Source organism: Apis laboriosa, unplaced genomic scaffold, assembly GCF_014066325.1.
Source record: "Apis laboriosa isolate Shangri-la unplaced genomic scaffold, ASM1406632v1 scaffold218_cov154, whole genome shotgun sequence".
NCBI classification, from domain to species: Eukaryota; Metazoa; Arthropoda; class Insecta; order Hymenoptera; family Apidae; genus Apis; species Apis laboriosa.
Window position 1 is genome coordinate 52,947 of NW_025222359.1, and position 14,566 is coordinate 67,512.

The 14,566-nt window shown below is 21.9% G+C and overlaps 4 protein-coding genes across 5 annotated transcripts; 2 read left to right on the forward strand and 2 right to left on the reverse strand.

The window, feature by feature from the left end:
- Positions 1-389: 389 nt before the first annotated feature.
- LOC122712776 (ubiquitin carboxyl-terminal hydrolase 14) lies at positions 390-2,910 on the reverse strand. Its single transcript, XM_043932655.1, has 6 exons — positions 2,773-2,910; positions 2,486-2,664; positions 1,937-2,401; positions 1,551-1,817; positions 1,130-1,418; positions 390-1,035 (listed from the first exon to the last, which is right to left on the reverse strand). The coding sequence occupies exons 1-6, from the start codon at positions 2,786-2,788 to the stop codon at positions 755-757; spliced, it is 1,497 nt and encodes a 498-aa protein (XP_043788590.1). The 5' UTR covers positions 2,789-2,910; the 3' UTR covers positions 390-754.
- Positions 2,911-3,178: 268 nt separating this feature from the next.
- Positions 3,179-4,874, reverse strand: LOC122712785 (guanine nucleotide-binding protein subunit beta-5). Its single transcript, XM_043932672.1, has 5 exons — positions 4,769-4,874; positions 4,530-4,666; positions 4,346-4,464; positions 3,909-4,266; positions 3,179-3,800 (listed from the first exon to the last, which is right to left on the reverse strand). Exons 1-5 carry the CDS (start codon positions 4,872-4,874, stop codon positions 3,471-3,473), a joined length of 1,050 nt encoding a protein of 349 aa, XP_043788607.1. The 3' UTR covers positions 3,179-3,470.
- A 1,295-nt stretch (positions 4,875-6,169) lies between these two features.
- LOC122712801 (ATP synthase subunit alpha, mitochondrial) lies at positions 6,170-9,219 on the forward strand. Its single transcript, XM_043932712.1, has 8 exons — positions 6,170-6,330; positions 6,654-6,764; positions 6,854-7,203; positions 7,375-7,731; positions 7,818-8,199; positions 8,275-8,419; positions 8,515-8,632; positions 8,730-9,219. Exons 1-8 carry the CDS (start codon positions 6,265-6,267, stop codon positions 8,842-8,844), a joined length of 1,644 nt encoding a protein of 547 aa, XP_043788647.1. The 5' UTR covers positions 6,170-6,264; the 3' UTR covers positions 8,845-9,219.
- Positions 9,220-9,806: 587 nt separating this feature from the next.
- On the forward strand, positions 9,807-13,298 carry LOC122712802 (cell cycle control protein 50A). Of its 2 annotated transcripts, XM_043932714.1 has the most exons (5): positions 9,807-10,075; positions 10,419-11,237; positions 11,330-11,495; positions 12,283-12,339; positions 13,102-13,218. In XM_043932714.1, exons 1-4 carry the CDS (start codon positions 10,024-10,026, stop codon positions 12,293-12,295), a joined length of 1,050 nt encoding a protein of 349 aa, XP_043788649.1. In that variant the 5' UTR covers positions 9,807-10,023; the 3' UTR covers positions 12,296-12,339; positions 13,102-13,218. The 2 variants fall into 2 exon arrangements, with proteins under 2 accessions (XP_043788649.1, XP_043788648.1); XM_043932713.1 differs by lacking the exon at positions 12,283-12,339 and having other exon boundaries at positions 13,102-13,298.
- Positions 13,299-14,566: the final 1,268 nt, after the last annotated feature.

A 14,566-nucleotide genomic window follows, 5' to 3' on the forward strand; every position in this document is an offset into this window, starting at 1 on the left:
TATTTTTCATTGAACATTGTACAAGATGTATATCGTAAAAATATTAATAGAAATCTATTCTTTTTTTAATTTATATTCAGACTAAGTTTAAAGAGATGTTATTTATATATTAATTTTTTTTAATAATATTCAGTGTTTTTATTTTTTAATAAATAAAAATAATAATATAAAATAAAAATAATAAAATTATAATGAATTATATTTATATTAAAAATATTTTTTGAATATTATGATTACATATTATTGATCTATATTTTTGTTGTTGTTCTACATATTATTGTAAAAATACTATATTATATATTTATATTTTTAATATATTTGTTAAAGTAGTAAATATTGATAAAATGAATATAAATATTGAGAACATTGATAAATTAATGAAGATGATCCTAATTTTAATTGTAATTTTATTGTAATGTTATTATAAAAGAACACTTTAATGGTTTACAATAATTATCTATTATTGTATATATATAATTCAAAGATTCATTATCACCATATTTTCTAAGCGTATAGAATCAATGAATGTATAGCTTTTATATATTCACATTATGCAAAAATTATATAAGTAATATATTATTATTAGATTTTCATAATTTAGTAGGAAATAACTTCCATTGATTTTGCAAATAGTATGCTATAGTATCTTAACATTGAAATTATAATAACATTCATCTGTATAAAAAAATGCATTTGCCTAATGCACAGTGGAAATGTTTCAGATTTTATGGAAAACTTGTTGATTACATAAGAATTACTTATTGTTAATATTTGAATCCTCATTATTATCTGTATCAGGTACTTCTAAAATTTTTGGACCATATAGAAGAACGTATGCGCAATGCCAATCACCGCCACCGCTGAGTTTTAATACTTCTTCACTAGTTACAGCGCTAACATTTTCATCATCACATTTTAACCATGTGTCATTTTTTTGTCTAACCCAAGCTACATAATGGCCACTACTACTTGATCGTCCTCTATGTGTTAGAACTGCTTGTAATGAGTAATAACCACTGTTATTTGATCCTATATCTGTAATTATAATAATATATATAATAATATAAATATATAAAATATATAAAAATATTGATTTTCCATTTATTTTTTAATTTTTATATTTTATTACCATCTGAAAACCAGAAAGATTCTTGTTTAACTTTTTTTTTACTATCTATTTTATCTTTTCTATCTTTTATATTGCGAGATTCTTCTACTAAGCGATCTTCATATTCTTTAAATTTTTCTCGCATTGGTATAAGTTTATTTTGAAGTTCACTGCTACATAATTCAAAAACATCAAATTCAAGTGGAAACTTGACATCTTTGAGAATTTTTGCATTGATTGCTTCTTTTTCTTTGTAATAAAAACGTACAAATTGTATTGTTAAATATGCTGGTAATCTACTAATTTTTGACTGTAAAATATATTATTTTTATTAAAAAAAATTTTAATAATTTAAATAAAAAATTTTTGTTTTGCACTATATAAATTAATTATATAGTATATAATTAATAATATATAATATAATAAATTAAATATTTTTTACCGTTTTTGTATACATTGCATCTCTGCCAAGAGTTGGTGACATTTTTGTAATTTGTTCTTGCATCTTATTTCTAAGTCCAGAATGCATATATTTAACTTCTGTTGAAATAAAACAACTCAATTGCAAAAATTCTTCTCTTCCTTTAGTAGGGGGTTCATCTTCAGATTCTATACACTTTAATTCTGTATCAAATGTTCCTCCAAAATATTGTTCAATTAATGATCGAGGTTTATAACTTTGTCCATTATTTTCTGAGGCAGGATTTTCCTATAATTATTTGATATATGAATACATAATATATATAATTATATTATAATTATATATAAATATATAATTTGAAATATTATTATTTATATTTAAAATAAAATATTGAGTCATTTAATAACCTTTGCTGGTAATTTTTGTTGCAACATTCTGATAAGTTCAGTCCAACATTCATTAGCATCTTGTTGCTGAAATCCACCATGTTCAGATTTTTCAGCAAATCTTGGAAATGCTAAATGCATCATTTGGACAAGAACAACAGGTGGCAAAGCTGATCCTTTATCCATACTATCATATAAATCTCTTAATGCAGCAGTTATACTTTGTGCAGGTACAAGCGATGAGCTACCAGCAGCTGCAAGTCCCCCTGGAAAATTCTTTAAAGCATCTCTCAACTCAGGGACAGTTTTCAAACATTGTACAGTTGCATTTAAATAACAAGTATTTCCTAAATTTGTCAAACCAGCTGGTAAATCTAAAGCAGTGGCTAATGCAGATTCATTCATATCTTCTAAAAATAATGGTTTTTCAGTTGGTTCTGCTGGCACATCTTCTTCTTTAGAGCCCATCATTAATACAGTAATACCCTATAATAAAATTAAAATAATAAAAGTTTTACTCTTTTATTATAATTAGTTATAATAAAATTATCAATATTATTATTTTCTTACATCTTTTAATTTGATATTGCCCCAATCATCATCCTTTAATGTCATTCCTTTTAACATAACTTTTTGCCTTTCTGGTTGCACTCCTGTCAGTGCAAAAAGTTGTGCTTTAAACAACATTGGTTCTTCATCTGTATTAACTTCTACATTAGAAAAAAGTTCTTTTCCCCACTTTACTTTAACTAAAATAAAATACTTTATATATCAAATACTGAAAACTGTTCGTATAAAATTAAATAAAAAAATTTAAGGTTAGATTTTTCAAAATTTTTAATTTTTTCAATACATACTTGAATATTGAGGCATTTCTTTTCTTTTCTTTATAAATAAACTTTTGTTTTTGTAAATTTATATCACTTGATGTACTCAATTTACAATATATTTTTTCACTAGTGATTATTAATGTGCATAAAGTGCACCGTCAGGCATTCGTGTACTAACACACACACGCACGCGCGCAAGTATATACATATTCCAAGTATAACATGAATTGTATATAAATCGAATAACATATAACTTACTTTTATGAATTATAATTAATAAATAGACAATTGATTAAAAAATTGATATTATATTATAATTTTTATTTTGATATAATTTAAATTAAGTAATACATAAGAAAAAAAATAAATAATATTAAATATGCATGAACTGAATTTTTATTAAATTTTATACAAGATAATAATATATCTAATTAAACAGACAATTTACAGAATATTTTATAAATTAGGACCAGCCTAAAAATTATTAATTTCAAACTATCACATTGTTGTAACCATGACAATTATGATTTCTAATTCCACTTATTTTCTATGATATAATAATTATAACAATATATTTATATTACAGTATTTGATATATCTTATTATTTTAAAAATTCAATTAAAAATAAAATGTAACGTTATTATACAATATTTAAAATTTCCGTATAAAGAAAATTTTAACTTTTACTTAATGTGAAAAGATTATAGATGCAATTTTATTAAAATTAAGCCCACACTCGTAGAGTTGAATCCCAGCTTCCAGTAGAGAGAGCAGTTCCATCTGGAGAAACTCGTAAACAAGATACTCGATTTTCATGTCCATATAAAAATGCAACTCGCTGACATTTTAGAGTATCCCATATATTTACAGTATAATCATTATAACCAGCAAAAAGTAATCGTCCACTAATGCTTAAATCAACTGCATTTGCTCCAAATATTATACTTTCTTTTGCATAAACTGCTATTTCTCTATCTGCACGTAGATCGAAAAGTCGACAAGTTGCATCATCAGAACCTGTTGCTACTGCATCACCACCTGGATGAAATTTTACCTATTCAACATAATATACATATCATTTTCTTATAATTTGGTATTATAATATGCTTTATTTTAATAATACACAATATGTTAATAACAAAGATAATAAATTTTTACATACAGAATTTACATCAGATTGATGTCCTTCAAAACTTTGAACACATTGACCAGTTCGCATATCCCATATTAAAACCATTTTATCACAACTACCAGAAACAAATGTGTTACCAGTTTCACTTGGTGCTAGATCAATAGACATAACATCACTTGAATGACCAAGAAAGCTTTGTAATAATTGGCCACTTTCTACATCCCATAAAGCACAAGTGCTATCTCCACTACCCGTTAAAATTTGTTGATCACTATTAGGAAATACACAACAAGACATATAAGATGTATGTGTAGCAACAGTTTTTTTACGAGTTGATACATCATCTTCTTGACTTAAAGGATATACAGTAACTTTATTATCTAATCCTCTGCAAAAAAGAATATAATAATTAAGATATTATAATTAATGATTATTGTTCTTTTGTAAATTTTAAATATATTTAATACCCGCAAGCAACAAGAGCACCACTTGGAGCATAAGCACAAGCCATTACCCAAATGGTTGGCATAGTAAGAGCATGTTCTTTATTTGTTGTAAAAGCATCCCATATTATCATTTTGCCATCCTAGAATTATTTTCATATTAAAAAATACTTTAAAAGTTTAAATAAAATATTAAACCTATTCTGACTTGTGAAGAAGATACAATATGACGCTTATCTGGTGACCAATCAGAACAAAGAACTTTCGCTTGATGACCTTTTAGAACACGACGTGGTTTTACATTAATGCAACTAATAATTTCTAATCTATCTGCTACACTAGCAACTGAAACAATAATATTAATTATGTATTTTAATATGATTTACTTTCTATACATTTTTAAAAAACTTTTTATTATTTTTAAAAAATAATAAAATTAATACTTACGAGTAATATCATTTAATTTCTGTCGTTCATCTTCTAAACGAATTTTTAAGCTTTCAGCTTCTTTTATTAATTTTTCTATATGCTCTGATTCAGTAGCAGAATCCATATTTTTATTTGTTTAATATTAAATACTTTTTAACAAAAAATATGTAATTTCATTAAACAGAATATCATTTTTGTAAAAATTCTGTTATATTTAATTAACTTTCCTTTATCTAAAATATATGTTTTAATTAAAATAATTTTTATATTGTTAAATATAAAATAATAATCCATGTAAACAATGGATTATCTATTCTATCATTTATCAATTTTGAAAAAAAAATTTTAAAATAATTAACAAAATGATAGATATTTTTATATAGATTTACAATTTTTTACATTTTTCACTTCTTTTTTAATAATTTCTTATTTCTTTATTAAATAAAAATTGTAATAAAATATCTTTTAAAAGCAGTTATTACTAATCAATACAATACAACAATAACAAACTTTAGCGCCGGTGCAATGATGCTTTCATATTTAATCAACTTAACCTGAACATGATATTTTATAGAAGTATAACTTAATAAAATTTTTTAAAATCATAAGTATTAAAATTCTTATATAATAAAATACTTTTATATAATATAATAATATTTTTATTATATACTTCTTATATAATAAATACTTTTCTAATAAAATAATTTATTATTAAAAAATATTAAAAATATTATATTATATTCTATTATTATATTATTATATTATAATAATTATAATATTAAATATTAAATATTATATTATTAAAAAATATTAAATATTAAATATAACAATATTCTATTCTTAGAGCATTGAATTTATGTAATATTATATTAAAGAACAAATAATTTATTAAAATTTATATGCTAGTAATTTAAATAAAATATCAAATATATATTTTTTTCTTAATGAAAGAAACTATATAATTATTATAAAAATAATATATGATATATACAATAATATTATTTATTATATAATAATATTATTTTTTAATAATTACATCATAAATATTAATTATATATTTCTATATATAAAATAATTATTTTAACATGACATTATATATTATATATTATAATATTAACATGTTATTATTGCACAGTATATATTTCAAATCCAAAATTTGGCGCCAATTGTTTGTAACAGCATTGCATAATTCTAAATAATCTCGTACCCAAAATTTAGTATATTAATATCTTATTATTATAAAATTAATTAATCATATATATACATTAAAAAAACTTGTTAGAAATATAATTTATATAATATACTTTTTATGTTTTTTAAACATCAAATAATTTGATTTATGAACTACTATATGTATCTGGATACGAGGTTACGCGCAAATCGATGAATATTGACTTCCTGCCGGTAAGATTATCAAAGTGGGGCTACATGAGACGTTCTTGGACCTGTCTCTGTCTTGATCATTCTTCGTTTCGGAATTCATAGTCCGGTTAACGGGCTTATAATATATTAAAATGGCTCTTCTATCCTTACGTTTGGTTTCTTCGATAGCAAAACAATTGCCGAACGCTACAATTCAGGTAATATAAAAAAATAATTTTTTTTCTGTAATTTGTTTATGAGAAAATATTTAAATGGATTGCCGACATTTTCTACTTTGCAATAATCGTACGGATCCATACTTTATTTATCTTAATTTTTACTTTTGAAAAAATTATTAAATTTTTCATTCATTATAACAATTTTTATCAAAATTTTATAATAATTAAAATATGTGTTCTAAATTTTTTTTTTTGTGCAATAGATTATATAAATAGAATAAATAGTAACAAGTTATGTAATAAGTATTTAGATATTCTATTTCTAAAATATAATAATAATTAATTTTAATTTAATATTACAGGTTAAATGGCCTCTTAGTATATCTTCTTGCAAATACCATGTATCTTGTACTCGGCGTTCTGCTGAAATTTCTTCCATTTTGGAAGAACGAATTCTGGGTGCAGCTCCTAAGGTAAAATAATTTTATTAATAAATTTTATTAATTTTTTATGTATCGTTTATATAATATTAATTTTTATTAAATGTTACATAATCTGGTAGGCTAATCTTGAAGAAACTGGTAGAGTGCTTAGTATTGGTGATGGTATTGCCCGTGTTTATGGTCTTAAAAATATTCAAGCTGATGAAATGGTGGAATTTAGTTCAGGATTAAAAGGCATGGCTCTGAACTTGGAGCCAGATAATGTTGGTGTTGTCGTTTTTGGTAATGATAGACACATTAAAGAAGGTGATATTGTTAAACGTACTGGAGCTATTGTTGATGTTCCGGTTGGAGAAGAATTATTAGGACGCGTTGTAGATGCATTAGGCAATCCTATTGATGGTAAAGGACCACTTAACAGCAAATTGAGATTCCGTATTGGTACTAAAGCACCTGGCATCATTCCTAGGTATTTATTCTCATTAAAGTATAAGTATTTTTATCTTTAAATTGTATTTCTTTTAATTTTTTATATATTTTATTTTATTATAAAGTTAATCATATTCCAAAAGTGAATAATATTATCAATATGTTTGATATATATATATATTTATATATATTTTTTTCTTTTTTTTTTAAGAGTATCTGTTAGAGAACCTATGCAAACTGGGATTAAAGCTGTAGATTCTCTAGTACCTATTGGTCGTGGTCAACGTGAATTAATTATTGGAGATAGACAAACTGGAAAAACTGCTCTTGCTATTGATACAATTATTAATCAAAAACGATTTAATGATGCTGGAGAGGAAAAGAAAAAATTGTATTGTATTTATGTTGCTATTGGTCAAAAGAGATCTACTGTTGCACAAATAGTAAAACGCTTGACAGATAGTGGAGCTATGGATTATACTATTATTGTTTCTGCAACAGCTTCTGATGCAGCACCTCTTCAATACCTGGCACCATATTCCGGATGTGCAATGGGAGAATTTTTCAGGTATGTTTATGTAAAATAATTTCCTTAAATAATATTTATTTTTTTTGCATTATTTTAAATATTATAATAATAAAATAATTTTTTAGAGATAATGGAAAGCATGCTTTAATTATTTATGATGATTTATCCAAACAAGCTGTTGCTTATCGACAGATGTCTTTATTGTTAAGACGACCACCAGGTCGTGAAGCTTATCCTGGTGATGTATTCTATCTTCATTCTCGTCTTCTTGAACGAGCGGCTAAAATGAATGAAAGTTTGGGAGGTGGTTCATTAACAGCTTTACCTGTCATTGAAACACAAGCTGGTGATGTGTCTGCATATATTCCCACAAATGTTATTTCCATTACTGATGGACAAATTTTCTTAGAAACTGAATTATTCTATAAGGGTATTCGTCCTGCAATTAATGTAGGTTTATCAGTATCTCGTGTTGGTTCTGCTGCTCAAACTAAGGCTATGAAACAGGTATTTCTGATGATTTCTTATTAATTCTTATATATTTTCTGAAATTCTAAATAACTTTTATGTTTTATTTAATAGGTTGCTGGTTCGATGAAATTAGAATTGGCCCAATATCGTGAAGTTGCAGCTTTTGCTCAATTTGGTTCTGATTTGGATGCTGCAACACAGCAATTGTTGAATCGTGGTGTTAGATTAACAGAACTTCTTAAACAAGGACAATATGGTAAAAATTTGTAATATGTATAAATGATGAATTTAAATTATACATATATACAGAAAATCTGATAAAAAATAAAAAATATTTCTTAATGTTTTTAGTACCTATGGCTATTGAAGAACAAGTTGCTGTTATCTATTGTGGTGTTCGTGGGTATCTTGATAAGATGGAACCTACTAAGATTACAGCTTTTGAAAAAGAATTTCTTGCCCACATTAGGTATTTAATTTAAAATTCTATTATACATATTTATTTATTTAAATATATTTTTGCATTATATATATATATATATTTATTTAATTTCATATTTTTTCAGAACTAGTCAACGAGATCTTCTTAATACTATTGCTAAAGATAACACAATTAGTGAAGCTTCTGATGCAAAATTGAAACAAGTTGTTACTGACTTCCTTGCTTCTTTTTCAGGCTAAATGTCAGTATAAAATAATTAATAATTCTCTGCTATGCAAGAGCCATATGCAAATAATATTCATTATTATATAATTTTTAATGTATAATATTTGCACATTATAAATAACATTAAAGAATTCCATATTTAAATATTAAAACACAATAGTCATACAAATACTTATAAATACTATATGTTGACTCTTATTGTCAAGAATAATTTTGGTAATTAAAAAAATATTTCTTCTGAAGAAAATTTCATAGCAGAAATAGAAAAAATTAAAAAATGAGTAATAAAGTTCTAGAGTTTTTCAAGTCTGTGTTATTTATTTCCCTTGTACAGTTATAATGTACAAATATATTTTATTTTTACAATAAACTGTATTTTCAATCCATAATTTAAAATATTATTTAATTTATGCATTTTCTCAATATTTATGTATATTTTTATGTGATTTTAGTCTTTAAGTATATAATCTTTAAGTATCTATAAGTATAATCAGTCATATAATCTTAGAGTAAATATAAACAAGGTTCTAACCATTACAAATGCTATAGTCTTCTGGATTAAATCGATAACATTGAAAGTGGCATTGAAATAGTTTAGTTCTCGAAATATGGGAGAAAAAAATATACTAAATGTATTTAGATAGGTTTATCTGTTAATACGTTTGTTCTCGAAATAGAATACACAAAATATACTTCATCGGATATATACTATATCCAATCTGTGATAAATTATAAAAGCTAAAGGAATTTATTAAGCATAGAAAATTATTTAATATAATATAAGCATAGAAAATGCATTGAATATTAGATCTATTCTATATTTTATCTAATCTAAAAAAATAGTGATAAATTGTAAGGAACTAAAAATTTAATATAAAAATAAAAAATCTATAATGAATATATATATATATAAAATTAATTTGAAGCTTGAATTATAATAAGTATCAAATTGTTAATTATTTAAAAAAATATTTTTCGTAAATAATAAAACATAACAATTGATAAAATTGTTTAATTTGACATAATTTAATTCGAAATTAATTTTTAAGGTATTTATCATATCATATTAATCATTGTTCTATGATATGTCGTCAAAAGTGTTTTAAAAATAATTAATGTCTAATTTTTGCAAATGTTAGTGTTTAATTTTTGAAGTCTAAAAAGAAAATAAATTATCATTTTAATAAAGAAATATGACTTCTATTAATGAAGTTAGTTCAATACCTAAAACGAAAAAACCTTCGGGTAAGTTTTATTATGAAAGTTCATTTTTTTATTAGGTTATATTTGTTTTATTTAGTATATATATGAAGATATTATACAAAATTTAATTTAATTTAATAGTAAAAATAAAAGATTTGTTATTATCTTTATTAAAATATAATATTTTTATTGAGTAATTCTATATATTCTTTTATATATGTATATTATTTGAATGTTGAATTAAATTTATCTTTATTATTTATTATAATATAAATTATTTATATATAATATATAAATTAATAATAAATAGTTAATAGCAAATAAAATAATAATAATAATAATAATTAATAAAAATAATTTATAGTAAATGTTTTATTTAATACAGACAGTGCATTCAAACAGCAACGTTTACCTGCTTGGCAACCAATACTTACTGCTGGAACTGTTTTACCAACATTTTTTGTAATTGGTATTGCTTTTATACCAGTTGGAGTTGGATTACTTTATTTTTCTGATCAAGTTAAAGAATATATTTTAGATTATACTGATTGTAATTCTACAAATATTAATCATACAAAAGGAATGCCTGTTAAATGTGCTGATGTTATAGCAGAAAATCGTTCAAATATTTGTAATTGTGAATTAAACTTCACATTGCCTTCTGACTTCAATGGAAAAATTTACATGTATTATGGTTTGACTAATTTTTACCAAAATCATAGAAGATATGTAAAATCAAGGGATGATAATCAATTATTAGGAAAATTAAGTGAAGTTGTCTCAGGAGATTGTGAACCATTTGCTTATGATGAAGGAAAAGCTATTGTACCATGTGGTGCTATTGCTAATTCATTATTTAGTGATGAGTTAAAATTATATTCTGTTAAACATAAGACTAATGTACCATTGTTAGAAACTGGTATAGCTTGGCCCTCAGATAAAAATATAAAATTTAAAAATCCTGAGGGTGATTTGAAAAAAGCATTTGAGAAATTTGCAAAACCAAGGAATTGGAGTAAGCATATTTTTGAGTTAGATAAAAAAAATGAAGACAATAATGGTTTTCAAAATGAAGATTTAATTGTTTGGATGAGAACTGCTGCTTTGCCTACATTTAGAAAACTATATCGCAGAGTAAACCATACAGAAGGTGGTTTTGCTGGAGGTTTAGTAGCAGGAGATTATATACTTACTGTTAATTATAGTAAGTAAAAATTATCAATTGTAAATTGAAATCAAATTAAAAATAATTTTAAATAATAAATATATAATAAATTCCTATTTAATTTTTTTCAGCATATCCTGTGTCTGCTTTTAATGGTAGGAAAAGAATGATTTTAAGTACTACTTCTCTTCTTGGTGGAAAAAATCCCTTTCTTGGTATTGCTTATATAGTTGTAGGATGTATTTGTTTGTTATTAGGCATTATATTATTAATAATACACATCAAATGTTCTAAAAGGTAAAGATCAATTTATATATTAATTATATTTTTTCTTTTTTGATTTTTACTAAATGGTGTTGTGCTTAAAAGAGGCTTAATTAAAAAAATTAAAAATTGCTTTACAACTCAATTCTTGTTGAATTAAAAGTTTTACAATAAAATTAAAAAAAAAAAGAATATACAATATGTTTGTTTTAAAGGATATATGTTTGTAAATACAATGAAATATTTTTTAAAGAAAGAATGTTATGAAAAAAATATTTTTATAAAAGTTATTTGGTAATATGGTATAAGAAAATATATTATCTTTTATAAGAATATTATCTTTTTATAATAAGCATCTTTTATAAGAATATTTTGTGCATAACATTTCTTATTTCAGTGTATTTAAATAAAACAAATATCTTATATATAAGTACTTCTTTTATCACCTGCATTCATCACATTATTACATTTATTATCAAGCTATTTAAAGAAATTAATGGAATATTAAAGGTATTATTACTTAATAAATTTACTTAATTGTATATTATATTTATTTTTTAAGAAAAATAATTAATTAGAAAGCTTGACAATAAGTGCATTTATAAATCTCTATAATATGATATATAATATAAGATTTTAACAAATTTGAAAATATTATTTCTTTAAAAATAATTATAGATTAAGAAAATATTTAATTAAAAATTTAAAAATTAAATATGCTTTTTTTTAAATTAATTTATGAATTCATATTTATAATATTATATTGAATTTAAATTTGATAATAAAACTTATATAACATTATATAATGTATGTTATACAGCAAACTAATGTAAAGATGACTGCAACAAAGTATGCTTAGGGCACCGTAATTGTTCTTGTAAGTGTTTGTGATATTGTGTTATGTCTATCCTGCAAGAATGTTAATATTGTTTTATACATGGCTTGATATGAATAGTTTTTAAATATCAAATCTTATTGATTTATTATATATATTTTTTGTATTTAATTTTTATGTTACGAATTAAAGGCTAATCATATGCATGTAGTTACATTTATTGTTTTTCATTTTTGATTCTTCAAATTTTTTGTATAACTGTAACTCAATTATATATTTTTTATTAAAAATTTATATTATTTGTATTTTTATATCATATGCTTCGTATATATGCTTTATACATTGCATAAATATAACCATGCTTTATACATTACATAATATATTTACTAATATATATTTACTAATGTCATATCATTTAAAAGTAATATAAAATAAAAATTAATCAATACAGAATTCAATATATCATTCTTTTTGATATATGTTTAATACATATTTAATCTAACTACTTCAGAGAAATCAGGATTTTATTGATATATTATATAATTATATTAAGTATAAAAACTACATAAAAATATCTAGAAATATATAGCATGTAATTGTTTAGAAGGTAAGATGTAGAAAATTCATTATGTTATATCAAATATTTTATTAAGAATTTAGTCAAGATATTTTATTTGCATTGAATTGTTAAATTTTTTTTTTATATGTAGAAATAATTTTTTACATACTTTAAGAATTTTGTATTAATAATTTATTAATATTTTTTGTAATTTAATTATGATAATTTTATTATATATTTTTTAGTGTAACAGAGATGATCAATGTAACTTCAAATACACCATATCAAGAATAATTATGCATATTTATCATAAAAATTGGAGAACATTCTGGATTTTTGCATTTACTTTGTAAGTGTTAATATAAAATAATTTAATGTAACTTAGAAAATGTATAGATAAAATTGATAAATGTATCGATAAATAATAATATGATAAATGTTAGATAAAATTTTAATTATGTTTTTAAAAAAAAAAACATATTAATTTAGTTTTATTTTATATTTTTAAAAAATTGTTTATTAATCTTTTTTTAGTTTTTCTTGTTTATTAATCTTTCTACCATTCTTATTATATTATATTATATTATATGATTATTTCATCAAAAAAATATTTTAATTATTGTTATATAATTCTGTATAAAGATTATTAAAAAGTAAACATATAACACAGAATTTATGTATATACATAAGATATATATAATATATACATAATTTGCAAAAATTTAAATTATAACTATTTATATATTTTTCATGTACATGTATTGAGATACTCAAATCATAAATTATAAAATAATGTAAAAATATTAAGAAATTTCATTTTTAAAATATTAACAAGTTAATTTAATTTATAATTTGAATAATTTCATTAAAGAATCAATGTGTTAAAGAGAAATCAATGTAATTAAAAGAGAAAATATAATATATATATAATATAATATAATATATAATATATATATATATAATCATTAAAAATTTATCATTATATTTTAATTTTTTAAATTCTGAATAAGAATATATACTATTCATAATATTAAAAACAATATAGTTTTGTGTATCTTAATACATTTTATAATTTAATTTATTGAATAATTATTCAGCATTATTATGTAATATATTTTTAAATTATAACTGTGAAATATTTTTTGGTTTTACTCTAGTTATTTACAAATGTATAAAGATATAAATAAAATCATAATGTTTATTCACATTTATATATGTGTATATATGTGTATTATGAAATTATATTATAAAATAAAATTTATAAAAACACAATATAAATGAATATTTAATATTCATTTATAAGTATATTAACATTTTAATATTTATAATTTTAATATTTAATTTAAATGTAAAATGTAATTATGGTCTTAAATGAATTAATATTGCATTTATAAGTATAAAAGTATAGTCTTATTATTTATATAAGATCTATTTATCTATTTATTTATATTATATATAAAAATAAATTTATTATTTCTGGAATGATAATATATATTCCATTTTAAGTACATATATTAATTAATTATATTATATTAATTATATTAATTATATTAACAATTTATAATGATATTGTATAAAGTATTAATAATATTAATATAAATATAAAATACATTTCTGTTATTATATACATATTATAATGCATTATAATTATTTATTGTATTATTATCTACATTAATTTGAAAACATATACGACAATTTTTCAATTATTTT

Coding starts and splice junctions, on each gene's coding strand:
- LOC122712776 (XM_043932655.1), bottom strand. Junction 2,402..2,485: donor GCAATATCAAATTAAAAGAT/GTAAGAAAATAA, acceptor ATTTTATTATAG/GGTATTACTGTATTAATGAT. Junction 1,419..1,550: donor ATGCAATGTATACAAAAACG/GTAAAAAATATT, acceptor TATATTTTACAG/TCAAAAATTAGTAGATTACC.
- LOC122712785 (XM_043932672.1), bottom strand. CDS start 4,874: ATGGATTCTGCTACTGAATCAGAGCATATAGAAAAATTAATAAAAGAA. Junction 4,667..4,768: donor GAAATTAAATGATATTACTC/GTAAGTATTAAT, acceptor TTATTGTTTCAG/TTGCTAGTGTAGCAGATAGA. Junction 4,267..4,345: donor GGTGCTCTTGTTGCTTGCGG/GTATTAAATATA, acceptor TCTTTTTTGCAG/AGGATTAGATAATAAAGTTA.
- LOC122712801 (XM_043932712.1), top strand. CDS start 6,265: ATGGCTCTTCTATCCTTACGTTTGGTTTCTTCGATAGCAAAACAATTG. Junction 6,765..6,853: donor TTCTGGGTGCAGCTCCTAAG/GTAAAATAATTT, acceptor ATAATCTGGTAG/GCTAATCTTGAAGAAACTGG. Junction 8,200..8,274: donor AAACTAAGGCTATGAAACAG/GTATTTCTGATG, acceptor TTTATTTAATAG/GTTGCTGGTTCGATGAAATT.
- LOC122712802 (XM_043932713.1), top strand. CDS start 10,024: ATGACTTCTATTAATGAAGTTAGTTCAATACCTAAAACGAAAAAACCT. Junction 10,076..10,418: donor TAAAACGAAAAAACCTTCGG/GTAAGTTTTATT, acceptor TATTTAATACAG/ACAGTGCATTCAAACAGCAA. Junction 11,496..13,101: donor CACATCAAATGTTCTAAAAG/GTAAAGATCAAT, acceptor TATATTTTTTAG/TGTAACAGAGATGATCAATG.